Source organism: Penicillium canescens (assembly GCF_028828765.1).
Source record: "Penicillium canescens strain IBT 15451 chromosome Unknown utg000006l_segment0_segment0, whole genome shotgun sequence".
NCBI classification, from domain to species: Eukaryota; Fungi; Ascomycota; class Eurotiomycetes; order Eurotiales; family Aspergillaceae; genus Penicillium; species Penicillium canescens.
This window is the reverse complement of record NW_026703968.1, coordinates 2,601,076-2,621,514: the sequence shown is the minus strand read 5'-3', so window position 1 is coordinate 2,621,514 and position 20,439 is coordinate 2,601,076. Positions and strand designations below refer to the sequence as shown.

The window sequence follows — 20,439 nt, the reverse complement described above, 5'->3', positions numbered from 1 at the left end:
GTGAGCTTCTCTGCCTGTAATTGCACCATGCTGTCGCCTTCCGCCATCACCCTTCGTATCTCTTCGCCCCCGTGGCGTGACTCCTGACCCTCTTACAGCTTTCTCCCAGAGGCTGGGCGCTCTAGTGACGATATTGCGAGATGTTCGAGCACTACGTACTGGCCACTACTCTACTTGATGCCTATACCACAACTGCACAAAAGTGAAATGGCTTTCTAGTTCTTGAACCACTTCATATTTAGAATAAAAGAAATTTTGGTATCTGATAAGATCGTGCTAGTAACTCCAGAGACCACTGCGCCCCGTCAAAATGCAAACCCCAATTCAATCATACATTATCATTCCCTCCTAGAACTTGGAAACGCCTCCGCCAATGACTCCGCTTCTTGAGGATTAGTCCACTCCTCAAGCAGCTCGTGAGCCATATCGACAGTTTCATCATCGATGCCAGCCTCCAGAACGGTCCCATCACAGAATGCCAAACGAGTCAAGACAACGAGATGCTTTTGTTTGCTGCCGGGTACACAAGCCAGCTTCTCTTGCATGTTGATTGAGGGCCCGTGCTGACGCATGACTCCGAAAATCAACCGCATGAGTCCATTGACTAGGGAAACGCGCAGGTCTTGCTCGGGGGTAGGAATACAGTGCATCCAGCTCATCATGCATCGAGCGGAATAAGCGTGCCAGTGCATTGGGGTGCAATGCCAGGATGGCACTTGCGTGACCTTGGGATACAGTTGTTGGACTGAATGCTAACGATTCCAGCAGTAGCAGGACCTCGAGTCGCATGGCACAGATGTCGTATGGAGTGTATGGCTCAACGCCTTCGTCTGGTATTGCTGGCTCGCTGAGCATGTGTGTCAGGCGGTCCACGATCCATTTCTGCACATCCAACTGGTCCTGGTCCGATGTCCTGATCGACCCGAAAGAGTTTGGACGAATGCTTGTCGACAATAGGTTCATTAGTAGTACAATATCCCCGAGTGGATGTGATGGGTGCAGCATCACAAGAATGAAAGATATCCGGATGTTCTCCCAAAAAGTCTGGAGAGCTCTCCTGTTGTGCAATACCCCACAAGCGATTCGGTAGAGCAACCGCAAGGCTTCAGTTGAGTCAACTAGAGGCTGGAGATCGGATTGTGGTGTCTGTCCTGCCACTCGTTTGTCTCTTGATGCTGGAGCATACTTGAACCGAGGGACTGCATTGACTTCCACAGAATCTTGTAGAACTCCGACTAGAGGTATGATAATTTCAGGAAGCGGCGTATCATCCGACATGAGAATGAATCGGACGATAGAGGCAAACCGAGGAATCGGTTCGTAGAACTTCTCGTTGATTGCACGCTGCCATAACGAGGCAATCGCTTGCGTATATTCTACTATGTAGCTGTCCATGTCGACATGAGCCATGCTATCCATAACAATCCTGGACATGGAGCGATCTGGCTCTGAGGGAAAGGCCAGCTTAGCCATTGCTTCGAGGTCTGTTTCCTCGCTTGGGTGCATTTTGTGACTTAGGAGCCGCATCATGAACCGCTGGTTGCGACCTGACTGTGCAGACTTGCGTTTCGCCTGTGCAACTTCTGCGGCATCGACCGAAGCATCAGTCATGATGAGCTCCGCACCTGCAGGATTCAACTCTAGTGGTGTTGGGCTATCTTGACTTGCTTGTCGTTTCCGCTTCCCAGGCACTGTCGGTGTGGCTCGCTTAGAACGTGTTGCAGATTTGCTGGGTGAGACCACGGCGATCTCATCATCATCAAATCCATCGCGGAAAGGCAGTATCCTGGACTTCCTGGGAGTGACTGGAGCGGCCTTATCCTCGTTTCGATGCCTTGTTTTGTAGTTGCGAGCCTGGTACGCTTCCTCCACAAGTTCCTGCTGAAGGAACACGTTCTCCGTTGCCAGTACCTTGCCTTCGGACATCGCGGCCTCTACCTCTAGCTTGTGTGAGGCCGCCTCATCAGCCAGTGATTTCCGTAGAGCTGCGAGCTGTCGGTCATAATCTTGGGTCATCCTTGTTTGCTTTGACCGAATAATGCTGATTTCTCCGGTTTTCATGGCCACTTGATCTTTGGCCTCGGCTAGCTCCCGTATCATCTGTTCTCTTTCTTGTTCCATCTGTTTATGCTATTAGATACCTTTCCAAAGTCAAGTTCTCGTTCCAGGAGACTAACTTGCGCCAGGCGTGCATTGATCTCAGTCATATTCACCTGCCCATAGCCCTCGTCCAGCTCCATTGCATCGCCCATCTCGCCATTGACAGTCCAGTCAATGTCAGTAGCGGGTGCATGGTGACCGTATGGAACAGCATGTTGCCCATCCACATTGTCGTACACCTCGGCTTCCAGTTCCCCCACCTCCAGTGTATTGTACTCATTGGTCAACCCGGTGTGCAAGCGAGGCGGTGGTCTCAGGGAACCAGTGTGATTAGAGGGCGCTGCGTGGGCGCGCAGAACGGAATTGCTGTTTATCGAAGGGACACTAAAGTGCTGAGAGGCCGTCGCCTGAGTTGCTTGGAAAGCATTCTGTTCTAACTCGTACAACGTACCCGGTGGCAGGGAGTCGAACTCGTCGGAGCCGTAGTCGTCGTCGTCGTCCATGCCCCCGCCATGAATGGAGTATGCGGGAAGAAGTGTTCAAGTTCAGTTGCAGACCGGCAGTTCACCCTTAAACCCTGCAAATTGCAACTCCCCCCAATTTCTACGAACAACAAACCCTAGAGATCTTTAGAAGCGGGGATATAAAACTAAATAATATTCAAATGCTAGCATAACTCACTATACAATAACATAAAAAAAACATAAACACGGAGCTGACCGCTTTCGGCGCAATTCACATGAGCTCATCATCTTCTAATCCGACGATCCTCACTCACTCTGCACTCTCCACTCCCTTTCCCAGAATCCGTTTCTGGCCCATCCCCCTTTCTCACCCCTCATCATGTCGAAATCTCGCCGCAATGTCAGGTTCCAACATCGGAACGGCGAACGACGGCTAAGCGTGTCCTCCGACGTCAGCGACGTGCCCTCGGAGCCTAGTCTCAACAAAAATGGAAATGTTTCTCAGCCGTCCACGATACAGGAAGAGGTCAGCTTCGGCTCTATATGGATTGGGGAACTACATTCTGACAATCTCATCACACTTAGAAACCCGCTCAGTCTGAATATGAGAAGAAGAAGCAGACCTTCATCACCCGCACGATATGGACTTTCGTGATGATTGCTGGTTTCTTCATCGCCATGTTCTCCGGTCATATCTATATTATCGCCCTTGTCACTGCCATCCAGATCGTTTCGTTCAAGGAGGTCATCGCCATCGCCAATGTGCCCAATAAGGAGAAGAACCTGCGCTTCACCAAGTCTCTGAATTGGTATTTCTTGGCCACGACTATGTACTTCCTGTATGGAGAGAGCGTCATCTACTACTTCAAGCACATCCTACTGGTTGATAAGGTGCTTCTCCCACTTGCAACTCATCACCGCTTCATCAGCTTCACGCTCTACGTCATGGGTAAGTGCCTCGGCGATGCTCTTTTGGTCTATGCTAATCTGTTTCATTAGGATTCGTGTTTTTCGTCGGATCTCTGCAGAAGGGACACTACCGATTCCAATTTACTCAGTTTGCTTGGACTCATATGGCTCTGTACCTGATCGTTGTCCAGGCTCACTTTGTCATGAACAACATTTTCGAGGGCATGATCTGGTTCTTCCTCCCCGCGTCGCTGGTGATCACCAACGATATCTTTGCTTACGTCTGTGGTATCACTTTTGGACGCACCCAACTCATTCAGCTTTCCCCGAAGAAGACAGTCGAGGGTTTCCTCGGCGCCTGGATTTGCACCATTGGATTCGGTTATTTCATGACCAACTTGCTCATGCGCTATAAGTACTTCATCTGCCCTGTCAACGACCTGGGATCCAACGTCTTGACTGGTTTGGAGTGTGTGCCAAACCAAGTCTTCATGACCCAAGTCTACTCCCTTGAGTTCTTCGGCCTGGACTATAGCTTCCACATGGAGCCCATCCAGTTCCATATTCTGGCTTTCGCCACTTTCGCTTCTCTGATCGCTCCTTTCGGTGGATTTTTTGCATCTGGCCTGAAGCGTACTTTCAAGATCAAGGACTTTGGCGAGTCCATTCCCGGACACGGTGGTATCACTGACCGCATGGACTGCCAGTTCATCATGGGCTTCTTTGCTTACATGTACTACCACAGCTTCATCGCTGTCTACAAAGCTAGCGTGGGCGATATCATTGAGACTGCCATCAACGGCCTCACAGTTGATGAGCAGCTCGAGGTCGTGCGCGGCTTGGGCAAATACCTGTATAACCAGGGTGCCGTTTCAGAATCGGTAAGTGTCTTTGGTGCTCGTTTAAAATATCAAGTTACTAAAGTCTCCTAGATCCTTGAGTGTCTCGTCACCGAGCTCAAGCGCCGATGAATCTGAACACGTCCCACCTCCCCGAGAAGAATTACAACCTTTATGACACTCTTCTTTCTCCGATTCCATCCATACCGAGGTAGACTACTCAACCTCGTGCTTTCCACCTTGCGACTCTCAACCGATTGCGAATGCCGTGTCGACCTCCCCACCCGCCTTCCCTTTTGCTTCATTCGGGGCCAGCTTGGGTTTCTCCAAATATGCATGCAAGCATCAAAATTTGCATGCATGAAATGTATAAGCAACCCCCACCTGCCTTACCTTACCCGTCTTTCAACACGACATCCAAATCCGACAAAAATTATCAATGGCAAGGAAAATAATGAACCGGGATCAAGACGACCAATCTTGCATGCCGAGGCACGGGGCTGATCCCTTTTCACTTCATGGCTGTTCTTTTTTTCTGCCTTACATTGATTTAGTACTTTTTTCTTTTTTCTCTTTTTTTTCCTGATGTCGGGCTCTGGACTGAACCCAAATTGATGACTCATTTTCTCGGTTGGGGGATACCGATCTGGAGCATTGCTATATTTTCAAAGTGTGGGATGGACATATCCTCCTACAGAGGTAGATGAGGGAGGATGGTGAAGATATGTCCAGGCTCTTTTTTTGACCTCGCAGTCTGGTTCCCTTTTAATTTTGCCGCTGTCTAAGACGCGTGGCGATTGGGATGGACTGTTGATTGTACATAGCTATCAATTCAAATGTTGAAGCTGAACTTTGTCTTTTTTATATCCATATATTTCGTCTCAATTTCTGACGTGGTGCTACTACACACATTACATGATGCTGCAAGCTAACCTTGATGCTCTACGAAATTAATAGTTTGGTCATTAAGGATGGGTCTTTTCATTTGCATCTCTATCGACGCGCTGTTCATAGATGTTTGGGGTATCGGGAAATCGTGGATTGTGTATGTCGACGGGCAGTCGTCCTCATCATGGAACGCAGAGGAGTATCAGCATCGCTCTCTTCTTTCTACACTTCGACCTCATACTCTTCCATTTCAACATTGAAGTACCTCGCAACCTGCTGCCTCTCATCATCTGCACATATCGGATCAATCGTGAACCGCACAGCAGCATCACGACCTCGCTCGCCTGTTCGTTGGCGATCACCATTCGCAGCAACGGGTGTTAATGGATGAGCAGGTCTGGGGGGATAACCTGCATGGTTGATAGTCCCATTGGCTGGCTTGCGTGGTTGGTCAACCCACGGAGCGTGTCGTGGGATATGCTGTGTGCTTGCTTCTTGGTTGAGTGGAATGCGGACGGTCAAGAATCTGTCCGCAGGGAACTCTGGTCCGACGGTGGTCTGTCCGCGGTAGTGAGTGTAAAGTTCTAGGAGGTCGAAGATGGTTTCTGAGGTTGATCATCAGCTATGAGACTCCAAGGTGACTAACGAAGGCGAGAGGTAGGTTTGATGAACATCACCAAAGAAACATACCCATGACATCCGTGCGGTTTGTGTTCCAATGTGCATAGTCCACCCCGATCTCGACCGGTTCGATGCGTTGGTCCAAGAGCCGTCCTGCAAGCTCGAGGGAGCTATAAGCCATCGTTGATGAACTCTGCTTGATGGGTGAAAATGTGCGGTAAAGATCTATTGAGATACGGTAGGCGAGATTGGAAACCTCTGATCCTTGCGGGTGACCGTAACGCCGCCCTAGCTTCATCAGAGTCTTCTGTGGATGCCGAGTTCGGAAGTCGAAGCCAGAGGCTTCCAGCATTAGGCGCTCGAGGCCGATGACCCCGCGCGCATTGGTTTCAAACATCTTGGAAGAAGTGTTAGCACTCTGTCATTCTCAATGTCTCGGGCATCACGACTTACAGGGTCATCTGCTGCCAGGTGCTCCGATGGTGATAATTTGAGATTGTACGCCGCGCAGACGATATCTCGTGACTTTTTGAGCGTGTCTTCAATCTTGCACGCTGTGAACAAGGCTGCTGCCGCCGCATCCTGTGTACTGGTCAGACTAGCTTCGTTCAGCAACAACCGAGAGAACTTACCGCGAAGTTGTACTCATTGTCTGGATGCATTAACCGAAACCGGTGGTAGTACCCCACAGCCGTGTTGAAAGTCCGGATAGGCCTTTGAATTTGATCAGTATCTTGATACAAATCGATCTTGCTCTGCACATCAGACTTGGGGTCAACTTACAGGTTGAGTGCTTTCCGCACGTTGTCAATCCACGCCACGCCCTGGAGACGCAAGGAATTCTCGCGAGTGGGGCTAATACCCATCGACTCGATACAGCTTTGGACTGTTTGTTCGAAGATGTATGGGTTGGCCACCTGTATAAAAGACGGGTGGATGGCTGGCAGTGCAGGCGGATTGGGTTTCATCGTCGGGCCCCCACGGGGGGATACGTCCCTTATAACACGCTCCATGGTAGATTTTGGAGCCGCAATGCTCCTAGATGGATGGTAATCCCGAGCAATATTCCCGGACGTTGCAACGTGAAGACGAACAATCACCGATGAATTGATATCCAGGGTCACGTGTTGTAGGAAATGGTTACACCGCCCGACGTATACTGCAATCATATATGGAGTACTCCCTCGGTATAGAAGTTAGCTTTTGGATGTTCTCGCTTCAACACATAAATTCCAATTAGGTCTTGCATTTCCCTGTTGAATTTGCTATAGTGTTGTTGGTATATCTCTCCAGGTGGGGAGATACCCTTAAAATCGCACCACATGTTGAATGGATTTCCTAAATCAGGATCTGGTTGCTCTACAGGACGAGGAGAAAAATGAAGGACGAATCAAATTCATGGGTAGGTACTTCCCAAACAAGGTGGTTCTTGATTTAATTCAACTTCTCGCAACAAGTCACCAAAAGTCCATTTAGTCCTTTCCATACTTCTTGATCAACTTCTGCATGATCGACATAGCACCAGAGCGATACCCTCCACCAAAGATAGCATGATGATTCAGATGGTGATACCTGGCCAGAAAGGATCAGTAAACGCGGAAAGAAACAAAGACCCAGAGAAACTCACAGTTCGTACAACTCAACCCGATCGGCATACTCCGCAACAGGCTCGGTCTTCGGCACAATACGATGATACTGATCAAAGAACCGCGACCCAAACCCACCAAACATATGCATAATCCCAAGTTCAAACTCACTATGCCCATAGCAAGCAGAAGAATCATAAACAACATCACCAGGCGTCTCATCCCGACCGGTCCCCAATATACGACCCCGATCCGCATTTCCACTCCACAAATCCCCATGGATAACAACAGGCACGATACCCTCTCCCTCGCCATTGACATTATACCCCAGATGATCATCACCTAGCAGCCGCGGCACAACCTTATAAGCCGTTTGTTCAACAGCCTCGCGGAGACCCTCGTCCCGCCCATTGCGTTCTTCGGAGGTAGCCAGGACCGTGAGAAGCCGCTCGTTCGCATAGAAGTCAGCCCAGCTATCATGAAACCGGTTTGGCTGTTTTGTATCACCACAGAAAGTCGGCACGGGAAATCCGAATCTGCGCCGGCCGGTTTCTGGGTCTGCAGGTGCGGGCGTGGTATGTAGCTTGCCCAATCTGTGGGCAAGTGTAGTGGGTGTAGTTTCGTCACCCTTGCTGCGACTCGTGGCACCTCCGAGTTCGAGAAATTCCGTTACAAGAAAGTAGCCCTTCGCGTTTGTGCCGTCTTTGTCTAGTGGTCCGCAGGCGAGGGCTCGTGGGCAGAATCCCGGTACTGAGTCGGCGATTGCGTTGAGGGATTCGTATTCTCCTTGGAACATTTCTTCGGCGGCTTTGCCATTTGTTGCTGTTTTCACGAAGTACCGGCGCTCTTCTTCGGCGCCATCTTTTCCTGGGACTTGGGCGCGGATTGCACCTGTGCTTGTGAAGCCTGAGCCAAGGCCGGAGAGGTTGACCTTGGATGGACTGGGGAGTGACAGGGCTTGGAGAATGGGCTGTGGTACAGAGGTCATTTTTGGTGTGTTACTTTTTGGGCTTCTAGTTAGGCTGAGAAGAGTTATTGCAATTGAGATGTTAGGAGAGATACTCCATAGAGTGATGTGAACAGGACGAAGGCTATGACGTATTTTCTCCACAGGTACTCTTATCGATAAGATCTCTCTATGCAGTGCTTTCCAACCTTGGAAGGCTCCCCAGGACTTCATATCAAAAATAAAAAAATAAAAATAAAAAATACCGAGTACAAGAGCCAAAATGGAAATATACAAATGTTGCTACCTATACTCCAGTTCATAAAGCATTCCTTGTGAATTTGAATGTAAAAATTATGAGGTAGGGGCCAATCTGTTCAAGAAATGCAACACAACTTTAATGCGCTCCCTTATATCCAGGTCTACATCGTCCTGAAGAGCAGCCAACCGTTCCCCAAATCCAAGCGAGCGAAGCCGGATTGCTCGCTCCCGGCAGCCCTCGAAGTCATTCTGATCTTCCTCGAAAGCGAGGTTGATAGTCACCCAGACACAGGTTCGTCGCACATCTTTATTGGGATGGTTGAGGTAGTTCGCCAGATGGGGCAATATGCTCCGGTGGAATGTAACAGCACGGCGGTGGCGTGGGTGTCCGGCTGCCAAATGAATGAGGAGGGCGGCGACTGCGATGATGATTTCCTTGGGGATGCGGAGGTTTTGGTTGGCCTGACTGCCCACTTCTCGGCGGTGGGGGAGCTGGATGGTTCGTGGTCGAAGAGCTTCCGCGATTGTATCCAGAAACTCATTCTGACCGATCTCTTTGAAGAGATAGTCGATCATCTCGGTCGCGTGGTCGCCACAGGTAACGTTGCGTAGCAGGTCGAATGTCTGCTCCTGAACGGCAATGTCGTCGTGTCGAGACTGTGTCGTTTGTGCCAGAGATCCGTTCAAAACAAGTTTGCGTCGACGGCTTGCATCTTGCACAAACATTTCCAGGCTCATCTTCGAAGGAGGCATGGTATCAGTCATCTTGAAATCTTCGTCCCATTGAGCGGACACTTCCATTGGGTTCAGAATGTCGACCTGTTCCCCCGCCGAGTTAGATCGACCCATCGCAATCCCGGCGTTCTGATCTATCTCTTCTTCCACGCTCTGTCTGGACACTGCACGGACTGGATCCCGGGAGAGGACCTGCATGATCCATTGGGGTGTAAGGTTCTCAACGATCTTTATTCTGATGTCGATTGTAGTGTCATAGACCAGGTGCTTGATTGCCCATAATGATTCAATCTGTAGTTTGATGTTGGGTGAGCGGGCGTGTTCGCAAAGAATGGGAATGATGTTGGCAGAAACTATGGACTGAGAAAAGTGTTAGCAGTGAGCTCGATGTGCTAGATGACAAGACATCGACAAACCTCTCTCATGGGGCTAAAGTCCAAAGCCAAGTTGGAGATTGTTGCTGTAGCTGCGATTTGCACTTCTATGTCGGAATGTCGAATGAGGGCGAACAGTGGCTCAGCCACACCAGCATCGATAAGGCTTGTCCTCAACACACTCACCGATCTTGTCAGCATGCGAGCTGTGCCACAAGCAGCTAGGATTGTAGGGATTGGGTTGCCATCCTCTGCAGTATTTTTGGGCATGGAGGTGTCGGCCGGTGCATCACTAGGCCGTGGCTTGAGTGCATCGATAATGTAAGGTACCACGCCTTGCTCGCAAATCGCTTTGCGGTACTCATCCTTGAATGGAACGAGCGCCGCCAACGCCTTCAGAATGTTCTCTCGGTAACGCATTATATGACATAGAGCCGGGGAGTAGCCTGAAGGCCCGAGCCGGCACTCCAATGGAAGTGACTCAAGATCCCGGGCCGGGGCATCCTCTGCACTCCACATCGGCCGGTTGCTGTCTGGAACAGGATTGTAGGTCTCCTTGAGGAGTTGTGATAATCTCTTGAGCGCGTTGCCTTCCACTGCATGTCTCTGCAGCTCCTGGTCGTCCATGACCAAGCTGGCTAGCACTGCCGGTGCCTCTTCTTTGAGGCGTTGAATCGGCGGGAGCAGGCCGTCGTAGTTAGCACCATCCTCTTCTGATATGCGGAAATCTTTGTTGAGCATCTCAACCAAAGCGGGGATCAACAGATAACTGAAGGTCGAAACTCTGTGTTTCTTGGCGAGCCCTAATCTAAAGAGCGCCGTGACGAGACGGGCAGACATCAATCGCACCATGCCACTTTCTGAGCGGATAATATAGATGAGCCAGGGCACAATAGAGTTCTCATCTTCTTCCGGGGTAGGTGTCTCAGGAAGTGAAAATGCTGTCGGGAAAGAATGGCTGTGTCGGCGTTGTGAGCCCCCATAGCCAAGAGGTGGGAAATTAGTAGAGCTGGATGATGACTTGACGTGTGCTTGGGGAATTGAGGGCAAAAGCTGATCTATGGGATTAGCTCCGGGGTGACGGGGTACTGCAGAGCCAGACAGATAAGTATGGCCCCAGGGAGCTTTCTTGATGTCTGCCGGTGCAAAGTCTGGAACTTGCTTTGGGAACACCATGGTAATGCCTGGCGAGGACAAAAAGTGTTCAGCCCTCCACTTAGACTGCTCAATAGTAACACTAACTGCCCGCAGAATTGGCGCAAGACGGGCGGATTCTGGGGCCGGGAGTGGTAGATCGCCGTCTGCACCAGGTAGAACAAATCCCTGAGCCACAACGAACGAGGCAACCTTGAGAGCCAGGGCATCCAGAGTCCCAGATAGAGCAATGGCAGTCTTATGAGCTTCCTCGGTGCAAAGTTTGCCGATCAGAGCTGCAGATAGCTCAATGGCGGCCTGGCTGCGCAGGTTCTTGTATTCCTGGAGGATAATTCGTTTGAGAGAGTAGACATTTGAAGCCGAAAAGACCAGATCAGCGAGCTGGGTGTCTCGAGGCCATTTTTCCTGACTTTGCAGCGGTAGTCGGTCTGCAATTGTGTTCAGAAGCCGTAGAATGGGAAGACAGAAGGATTCTGGGCAATCTTCTGACGCAAGTATTGAAAGAACGTTTGGCAATATGTTGCTGGCAAATATCGGAGTAAGAAAGGTCGGTCCACCTGTCCATAGTAGCATCAGTTAACACGCTTGATATGACAACAGAGGCGAAGCTCCAATGTTCACATACCTTGTGCCAAGCTTCCCACAACCAAAGTTGCTTGAAGACAGGCCTCACAGTCTTCTGGGCTTTTCTGGGTTGATCGGTCTTGAGGCAGGGCGGATTCATTCTGATTCGTTGCTGGCCATCTCGACGTCAGCACCTGTGAAAGGGCGGGTATGATACCCTCAGCAACGAGGGCCTCCTTGCGCTGGTCATGGCCGATCAGTTCATTTTTCAAAGCTCGTAGAGCTGTAATCTGAGCAGAGACCGATTCGGCGCTTTGGAGCTGCTCCAGAATCGGCGGTGCGGCAGCTCGCGTCATCATCCGGCGACCACCCCTCCCAGCGGGAGGTTCCCAGTGACACGTTGAATAGATATATTGAGGGTTTTCCTGGGGAGTTGCCGCGATAATTGAAAGATATATGTAAAAATTAGTAAATTAGTGAAGCAACTTGATGGCCGGAATAGTAACGCCGGAGGTCAGATCCCGCAACCGAAGCGCAGTACTCCGCACTTTGTTCTGCCCGACGTCACCGCCGCCGGAAGCGGGTACCGCCCAATACCGGAATATCGGCACGAAGTATACAGGATTGCTGGGATATTGGGGGATACGGCGTTGATTTCTATGCTTTTGAATGTAAAGTAAGTCCATCCATGTTGTGTAGCTGAATATTGCCTACTATAGAATATCTGGGAAGCCTTTTCATACGCTATTAGTGGTGTGTACACTAATAGCCTACCTTAAGCTGCAGACTAAGGCCTAGAGACCTATAAGAAGGACCCAAATGTACCCCGACACTCTAGACCGTTCTAGCATGCTTGGATCTCTACTGCCAATGCTGGTATCAAACAATATAACCACTCACAATAGAAGTAATCCGACCTGCCAAGATAAAATACAATATGCCGTAATAATACAGTCATGGGGACCACTCCCGCCAGTGACGGGCTGAATGTAATTACCTCACTACGAAGAAATCAAGATTTTCACTTCTACAGAGTCATCCCAGACTATTGTTCCCCTCTCTTCTTTCTCGCCTCTTTACAGCCCTTGCTTGCTTTTCATCCTTTGAGCCTAGGATGAGGCCGGCCGTGCACCTAAACAAGCGTCAGCGCCCCGTTGACTGTGCACCCACGTGGTCCGACCTTGCACTGTGAATGCTCGGTTTGGTAACATTCCACTATGTTGGCATCTTCGCCCTCGCCCTCGTCGGCTGCTTTGCGCTCCCCACTCCCTACTTCCGGATCGCATTTACACTATGAACCTACTGGCGCTCCACAATTCAATAGTCCTCGTTCCTCGCGTCTGGCCATTGAGGAACTTCGTTCGGCCTTGAATCGACATACCGTCGATCCCTCCTCTCCTGAAACCCCAGGGGATCTTCAACACAGACGCGCATCTGCATCTGATTCTCTGAAGACCCCGAACAGTTCGGCCTTAGCCACCACCGCCCCCCAAGCCAGTTCCTCCACTGCCGCTGTGACCACAGCGACAGCCTCTGCCAACCCAGCCCCGGCTTCCTCCACCGCCCCCTCGATGCTCGCCCCTACCACATCAGGCTCCAACAAGCGCAATAGCCAAAGTGACCATCACCCACCGGCTGCGACGCCGGGGGGTCAGTCCGATGGCCAGGACTTGGAGAGTCCCCAGTCGAAGCGCTTGCGAGCCTCCAAGCCGGAGGTGAAGATTTTGCCCGCGGAATACGAATTCGCAGAGCCGCGTGACATGGTAGTGCTGATTTCCAGCATGCTCATGGAGCTGATCCGATTCAACGACAAGATTCCACTACACCAGGGTCGTCTAACTCGCTTCCACTCACGTTCTCCGCCCCGAATCTCCGTACAAGATTACCTGCAGCGACTGACGACTCACGCCACTCTCTCACCCCCCATTCTTCTCAGTATGGTCTACTATATCGATCGACTTTGCGCGCTGTATCCCGCTTTCACCGTGTCTAGTCTGACCATCCATCGATTCCTAATCGCCAGCGCTACTGTCGCCAGCAAAGGACTGAGCGACAGCTTCTGGACCAACAAAACGTATGCTCGAGTTGGCGGAATTGGCATGACGGAATTGGCCATGCTTGAACTGGAATTCCTCTTCCGAGTCGAATGGCGGATCGTCCCACAACCGGAAGTGCTTGTGGACTACTATCAAAGCCTCGTTGATCGATGCGACGGTTTTGAGATTGAACACACCTGCAGCAACGGCGATACCATGGCCGGGCCACCCGGTATTGCACCTGCAACAGGTATTGCTCCAGCGTCAGGCTAGACCAACGCGCAATCACCCGGGGCCCCCGATGCGGACTCGGCACAAACATTGTTTTGCCACAGCGAACTCGGGCCGGTCTCGAGTCAGCTGTGCATGTGTGGATTCTTCATCTCATCACCGAGTCACTCGAGGTGTGATTTAATACGTACGACTTGCATTTCAGGGACGCTGATGTAGTCCTCTACATCATTGGTTTCCTTTGTTCTAATATTGAGGAACGCACACATCAGACGTAATGGCACTATAGAGCAGGGATCTATCTCAGCATATATCAAGGGTGGATGGGCGATGCCATGTTCCTTTTCAGCGATTCATTTACAGCGGAACGATCCGGCGTTTGATATCTTATGGGTGATGACTGGTACCTACGATCAAATTCCCAATCTTCACTTTTGTCTTAAAATACACAAACTTTGTATATTCAACTCTGTAACACCGAGCATCTCCGTATCTCCGTAGACCAAAAAGGCCGGGACTGACGTTTGCAATGTTTGCTCTTTGTATAGCTTTCCCTTTTTTTTTGTCTCCGACTTGAACTTCTTCCTTATCTCTTTCACTTGAACAATTGAGGTTGCCATGCCTGAGACCTGAATGCCAGTCCTCCTCTTTTGGTGTCTCTCAGACTGCCATTGAAACCGGTGTGACGGACATGAACATGTTTTGTCCCGCTTCATTTTAGCCCCGCGGTGGAGCGATACTCCAATACGTTGCCCATGGATATTTTCATTTTTTGACGCTACCACAATGGACATTGAAAAGACTATCAGGGACCTCCAGCCCCTCTGCGGGAAGGTCACCCCCATTCGGACCATTCAAGAGACAAGACCTCCAGAAGATTTTGGTATGGTTGGTATGTGACATCCTCTTGCGACATCAAGACTAACCCAGGAACAGCCGACGCCTATGTCGCAGAAGTCAACGTGAAATCTGCATCCAAAGTAATCAAGTGAGTCGCTTTCCTTTTTACTAATAAGACTGAGACCGGAATTGACAATCTCTCATCCAGGGCTCTCGACTCTGCCTTCCCAAAAGACCCTTCCCTCCCACTACCTCACCTCCGTCGCTTTGCCAAAAGAGAGATACTCCCACCGCAGCTGCGATCAGCAATTGAAGAACAAAGCGCACCTTTGACGGCACCAGTGCAGACGATCTTTGTCCTTATCTCCCCTCCCCTGCCTGCCCTTGACAAACTTCAGGCTCTACTCGCTCCATTTGCGCCGAATGCTGCACCCACCACCCCAGGCCAGACCCCCGAAGAAGCCTCGCCGCCCGATTCCCCAAGCCCAGAGATCTATCTACATCCCATCAGAATTCCTCTCTACCCACCCTTCAACGCCAAACAGGCTGATGCATGGACCAAGACCCTCTGGCCGGTGGTTTTCAACCCGGCTGCACCTCGCTCAACAGTCGCCCCGCCTCCTCAGACCTTGAATCGCGCACAGGAATCCATTGAGCCACGGGCTGGATACTATTTATCCCTCGCGCGCAAAGTCGCAGAGGAAGCAGAACAATCCGGGCTCGGCCGCGGTGTAGGCGCAGTGATAGTCGACCCGGCCATTGAGGAGCTCTCTGCCGCAAGCTGGGAGTCTGGAGCTGACGAGACAGCCGATTGGGATGAAGCAGTTCTTGCAGTTGCCGGCGATGCGCGATACTCCCGCTCCGAGGCTGGTGCCCCCTCCCAGGCACAGCTACATCCCGGTGTAGCACCGAACCCAGCCAGCGCCACATACAATGCAGATATCGAAGGCGGGCCCGAATTGCACGCATTGATGCGCGCAGCAGACCTTGTTGCCCGCTGGCGACGAGAGAACGATAACCGTGGTGATGTGACTGCATCGACTACAGACCCATCAAATCTAGGACACTCAGAAGATACGGCGAAATTGAGCCCGCTCGAATCATACTTCTTGTACCGCCATCGTTCTGGTACTTCAGGTACCAATATTGACGAAGCATCCTTTTCTCCGTCCTCTCCGAAAAAGAGGAAACACGAGCAACCAAACCCCGAGTCTTGCTCTGCCATCGACCCATCCAACCCCGAGCAGTCTCAGCTTGATCACCCGCCTTTACCTGCCCCTCCTCCTTCTACAGCGGCTGTCTCTGATCCCCCCATACCAACTACAACCTCAGCAACTTCCCGCATCCGCACCCGCTCCCAGGGCGGTTATCTTTGTACAGACCTGGATGTCTATCTTTCCCACGAGCCTTGCCTATGCTGTTCCATGGGAATGCTCCTTTCGCGATTCCGGGCAGTAATTTTCCCCAGACGTGGGAGGTTGGAAAGTGGAGGTCTTGCCTCTGAACCGGTTGTTGCTCCTACCACTGATCAGATCGATCATGAGGATACTGGTGCTAACGGTCATACCTCTGCCGAGGCTGATACGGAAGGACAAGAGGAGAGGGGATACTACGGGCTGCACTGGAGAAAAGAATTGAATTGGCGAGCTCTTGGTTTCGAGTATGTGGAAGAAGGCGATGAAGAGAAAGAGGATGGACCTGAAAGACCCGTCTTCCATGCTTAAGCTGAAGCACGGCTATCTTGCAAATATCTCAGGGCTAAATCTGACCCTGACTCTTAGACCAATGTATGAACATGCAACCGGATAACTACAACCCACACTACATACCCCAAAACAATCTTGAGATAAACTTCCTTTGAAATTTTTTTTGTAAAGACAGGCTTTTAAAGTATACCTACGTCCCGACATTCTCTCCTCGCTTAGATGCAGATAGCCATCCAAACCACCAGCAGGCCACCTTGGCCCTTCCTTCGGCACTCCAATCCCTTCCTCACACCGTGTAGCTTCCACATCTCGCTCGTATCACCTCCCAACCAACAAGTCTCGGATGACCCCGACGCCCCGGGCTAAACAAACTCAGCCCCTTTTTTCACACCCGCGATCTATGCAAACAAAAAATCAGAGCAAGGAAATTCATGACATCGTCACAGATTCTCCTGCGTCCATGGCCAAATATCGATCGACATGGCAAAGTACATAAAAGGAAAAGCAAAGTAAATCGGAAGGCAACGTGGAAGAAAGTAGCATAATGGCTATTCCCTCCGCCCTCCCTGCGCCTCTTGCGCAAGGCCAAAATATGGCTTCGAAAGTGTCCATGAGAAAACGGAAAGGGGATATAAAAACCGAGATTCGACGTTCCCATAAGATACAGCCCGGAGATAGATGAAAAAGGAAGAAAATGACGTGGCTCAAGAGACAATGGGTATTGCAAAGTTGAAGATTGCCCGAAGTTCATGATGGCACATTAAAGGCAAAAGGGGAAAAGGTTAGGACCGTCCCATGAGTGAGAATGCTTGTAAAGCAGAGGTAGAAGATGGTGATGAGCCACGGAATTGAGGTCCGGGCTGTGTGGAAATTCGAGATGCTGCGATGGATGTAATGCAAAGGGTCCGCCATACTCTATGCCGCATCCTCCAGTGACGAGCCCACTGTATTGTGTTCAGGTGCAATGGCGAGCTGGGGGATTCAAGCACGCCGCTGTGGTGAAATGATATGTATGGCCTGTTAAAACAGGCGGAGGTAATCGCTGCAAGTGAGGGTTCAATGCATGGATTTGTAGAAGCGACACAGAATTCGATGCCGCAGAAACTAAGGGTATGATGCTTTTGAATGCATGGAAGAAAATGTCTAGCCTACTGCTGGGGCTGGACGAGATGGCTGCGTAAAGGACCATGTCAAAAGGACCCTTTTACTGCTAGAGGCTCAATCCATGCGTTGGTAGAACAGCAGGTAGGCAACCTTGTTATCGCGGGAGCCAAAGCGGCCAATTGGAGTACGCACGCCAGACGAATGACCGGGGGACGGAGTGACTCCGTTGACAGATTTCTTGCTCGCATGTCCGCTGATACCATTGCCGTTGACCTGGCTCCAGCCCTTGTCGCTATCAGCTGAGTCCATGTCATCCTGGTCAATGTGGTCGAAGATGTTGCCGTTGAGAGTCTTGTTCTGCTTGTGTTGTTCCAGAGCCGCAGCAAGTACCTTGGGATCTTCCTCGCCACCAGCTTCCGCCACGTCTTCGCTGCGAACGCGACGGATGATAGTATCGTCCATACGGATCCATTCCAAGCCTTCCTGGCGACGAACATCGACCGTGTAGTGGCCGCCGCTGGCGTTCTTTCCGTGGTGGTAAATGACTCCCATAAGACGATACTTAGGGGGACCTCCCTGGGCCGCCATAGCGTTACGCTGGTGGGCCGGGAAAACCTCCCGTGGCAGCTCCAAATCCAGAGGATATCCGACCTTCTTCCAAATCTTCTGGGTGGCTCCAGTAGAACTGTCATATTGGAATCGCTTCAGATGAAGGATAAGGACAGGAGGCAAGGTCTCAATGAAGATTTGTTTCGTGGCAGTGACGTTGGGACCACGCGATGAGTTGAAATCGCCCTGGATACTCTCTGGCTTGGTCAGACCCTTAAGAGCGTCGAGAATGTTGTGAACATCATGCGAGCCGATATCCAGTTGCAAGGGTTGATAAGGTTCCAAGGTGACAGAAGTCTTGTTTCCGGGCACCTTAAATTCTGATCGAAGCTTGCCACCAAAGATTCTAGTGACTGGAGACTCCGTGGCGATGGAGCCAGATAGTTGTGTCACCGCTGCCTTTTGCTTGTGGCCAACCTCCAGCCAACCATCAGCGCCAGAATCATCGGATTCTTCGGTTTTGACCGATGTATACTTGGCAGCACGGGCACACTCCTCGTGCATTTCCTCAAGAAGGAACCCAAGGAATTCTTGGGCATCTTGTTGGTGGCCACGTCGCATGTCTCTGAATCTTGGTAGCTGTCGGACCATTTCGTAGACAAACTCAGGAATGAAAGCTTCACCATATTGCTCAAGCTCGGTAGGCTTCAATCTAAGGCGCAGCTGATCTTCCGAAGTTGCAGCGTCGATAACGCGGAACTCTTTCATGAACATAATCATCGCGTCGATCAAAGGAAGATCGCTATGGAAGCTATGCGAAGCTCGGCGGCCAAGATGATCAAGGAACTGGTAAAATGGCGTACACGAGACAAGAATTTGCAACACCGAGTTCATGTAGCACATGTTTCCAGTGTTGACAAGACCTCGAGGCTCCAGGAACGCAATCTTATCACTGTACTGAGTTACATCCTCACCCAGGGTGACCAGGACATCTGCAAGCGATTCGCCCTTCTGAGGTACTCCATTCGATGTGACCGAGGCGGAGGCGGCGGTGCCCGCTGGCTTTGCAGATGGCTTGGAGCGGACCAGATCGGCCCAGCGCTTGTTTGTGGCAGGAACAGGAGAACTTGTCTTGGCTTCAGCGACAGGAGCCGTGTCAGTTTCCGTCTCTACAGTAGTCGCTGCAGTAGATTTGGGCGTTCCAGATGTGACGCTGCTGCTGTCTTTGGTATGACGACGTGGGGTGGCTGGGACATTCGGCACTACTGGGACAACGGGAGCAGGGGCAGGCTTTGAAGACTTGGAGTGAGCCTGTGATCTTGCCGTGGAGGAAGGTGTGGTAGGCTGCGTGGAGTCGGTATCCGATTGTTGGAATGTAGTAGTCGGGGTTTGGGGCTCCGAGGGTGCTTGAACAGATGATGACGGCTTAGTTTCTTCTTGATTGTCGACCTCAGTGACCTTTTGCGCGTCTTTATCAGGCAGTTCAACCGAATATTGCATTACACGGCCCTTGCGACGTCTGCGTGGGACTCTAGCCGGGAAAGGCTGCTCGGGGACAGACAGCCAAGGAAGCTATATTGTTTGTTAGTGAGCATTCGGGTATGGTTTAGATAGGATTTGTGATGGGAACTCACAGGCGCGGTGAAGGCGGGCTTAGGTGGAAGGCTTGACTTCGGCTCCCATCGCGGAGATGGGGAAGCGACAGGATATACTTGAACAGGTTGAGGTAGCACGGCGGGATGTTCGTGCATTTCGGGTTGAAACGACGAAATCGGGATGGATGGAGACATTGTCGGTTGTAGAGGAGTCGGGATTCTTTGTTGCATCGGCATCGAATGAGGGGGAGATGAGTGGGTGCCATAACAGGTTGCGAATGAGGGTATGAGGATACGATCATTGGGCTATAAGGATGCGGCTGGTATGGACGTTGCGGCATCTGTTGAATATGGCCATATGGCGGGTACCATTGAGGGTATGCGTGCGGTGCGAAGGACTGAGGTATGTTGCCATTCATGTGTGGATGGTACCCCATGTATGGCGAAGAGCGCATGTTCGGGGGAACGGTGTTATAGGGAAAATCCTGCTGGCGTCGCTGGGGAGGCACGGGCTGCCCATGCTGCATTGCGGGCAGATGATGATTCATTTTGACCAGGCTAGAGAGAAATTGCCTTGACGGTTGGTCACGCGTTTACCTCAAATGAATGCCATACGCGATGGTAGTCAAGTTGGACCTAAATATGAAGCTGCGGGCGCATTTACGCAGCCATAATGGCCTCGGCGGTGTGTAAATTATATTGCTAGGCGAAGACTGAGGATAGGTTGGGGAGAGTTGTTGGGTTGGACCGCTGGAACTGTTTGGAAGGAGATGGCAAATTCCGTCGCAGTAAAAGAAAAAAGATCACTGTACAAGTCGCTCTCACGCGGAAGGAGCCGAAAAGTTGGATGAGAGGCCAGTGAAAAGAAACAAAGAAATACGAGATGAGGCAGCAGGCCTCGATGCGTCAAACGAAATGTACCTGAAGAGCGAATTG

General features: G+C 51.0%; 8 protein-coding genes across 8 annotated transcripts; 3 read left to right on the top strand and 5 right to left on the bottom strand.

The window, feature by feature from the left end:
- Positions 1 to 338: 338 nt before the first annotated feature.
- Positions 339 to 2,655, bottom strand: N7446_009965 (uncharacterized protein; the record flags this gene model as incomplete). Its single annotated transcript, XM_058518710.1, is given in 3 exon segments — positions 339 to 604; positions 615 to 2,121; positions 2,178 to 2,655. 3 exon segments carry the CDS (start codon positions 2,601 to 2,603, stop codon positions 339 to 341), a joined length of 2,199 nt encoding a protein of 732 aa, XP_058369498.1. The 5' UTR covers positions 2,604 to 2,655.
- A 288-nt stretch (positions 2,656 to 2,943) lies between these two features.
- cds1 (phosphatidate cytidylyltransferase) lies at positions 2,944 to 4,444 on the top strand (the record flags this gene model as incomplete). Its single annotated transcript, XM_058518709.1, has 4 exons — positions 2,944 to 3,090; positions 3,150 to 3,513; positions 3,564 to 4,354; positions 4,406 to 4,444. 4 exons carry the CDS (start codon positions 2,944 to 2,946, stop codon positions 4,442 to 4,444), a joined length of 1,341 nt encoding a protein of 446 aa, XP_058369497.1.
- Positions 4,445 to 5,257: 813 nt separating this feature from the next.
- Positions 5,258 to 6,903, bottom strand: N7446_009963 (putative cyclin; the record flags this gene model as incomplete). Its single annotated transcript, XM_058518708.1, has 5 exons — positions 5,258 to 5,805; positions 5,891 to 6,218; positions 6,275 to 6,403; positions 6,454 to 6,535; positions 6,605 to 6,903. Coding segments are annotated over 5 exons (1,221 nt in total), but the record flags the coding sequence as incomplete, so codon positions are not given.
- Positions 6,904 to 7,293: 390 nt separating this feature from the next.
- Positions 7,294 to 8,395, bottom strand: N7446_009962 (putative fructosamine-3-kinase; the record flags this gene model as incomplete). The annotated part of the gene is made up of 2 exons (XM_058518707.1): positions 7,294 to 7,393; positions 7,449 to 8,395. The coding sequence occupies 2 exons, from the start codon at positions 8,393 to 8,395 to the stop codon at positions 7,294 to 7,296; spliced, it is 1,047 nt and encodes a 348-aa protein (XP_058369495.1).
- A 312-nt stretch (positions 8,396 to 8,707) lies between these two features.
- N7446_009961 (armadillo repeat protein) lies at positions 8,708 to 11,801 on the bottom strand (the record flags this gene model as incomplete). The annotated part of the gene is made up of 3 exons (XM_058518706.1): positions 8,708 to 9,709; positions 9,766 to 11,435; positions 11,504 to 11,801. 3 exons carry the CDS (start codon positions 11,799 to 11,801, stop codon positions 8,708 to 8,710), a joined length of 2,970 nt encoding a protein of 989 aa, XP_058369494.1.
- Positions 11,802 to 12,659: 858 nt separating this feature from the next.
- Positions 12,660 to 13,751, top strand: phoB (regulatory cyclin phoB; the record flags this gene model as incomplete). Its single annotated transcript, XM_058518705.1, has 1 exon — positions 12,660 to 13,751. One exon carries the CDS (start codon positions 12,660 to 12,662, stop codon positions 13,749 to 13,751), a length of 1,092 nt encoding a protein of 363 aa, XP_058369493.1.
- Positions 13,752 to 14,495: 744 nt separating this feature from the next.
- On the top strand, positions 14,496 to 16,273 carry N7446_009959 (putative tRNA-specific adenosine-34 deaminase subunit Tad3; the record flags this gene model as incomplete). Its single annotated transcript, XM_058518704.1, has 3 exons — positions 14,496 to 14,592; positions 14,646 to 14,697; positions 14,758 to 16,273. 3 exons carry the CDS (start codon positions 14,496 to 14,498, stop codon positions 16,271 to 16,273), a joined length of 1,665 nt encoding a protein of 554 aa, XP_058369492.1.
- A 1,181-nt stretch (positions 16,274 to 17,454) lies between these two features.
- N7446_009958 (mRNA-binding ubiquitin-specific protease UBP3) lies at positions 17,455 to 20,386 on the bottom strand. Its single transcript, XM_058518703.1, has 2 exons — positions 19,543 to 20,386; positions 17,455 to 19,480 (listed from the first exon to the last, which is right to left on the bottom strand). The coding sequence occupies exons 1-2, from the start codon at positions 19,738 to 19,740 to the stop codon at positions 17,474 to 17,476; spliced, it is 2,205 nt and encodes a 734-aa protein (XP_058369491.1). The 5' UTR covers positions 19,741 to 20,386; the 3' UTR covers positions 17,455 to 17,473.
- Positions 20,387 to 20,439: the final 53 nt, after the last annotated feature.

Coding starts and splice junctions, on each gene's coding strand:
- N7446_009958 (XM_058518703.1), bottom strand. CDS start 19,740: ATGCCGATGCAACAAAGAATCCCGACTCCTCTACAACCGACAATGTCT. Junction 19,481..19,542: donor AGCCCGCCTTCACCGCGCCT/GTGAGTTCCCAT, acceptor CAAACAATATAG/CTTCCTTGGCTGTCTGTCCC.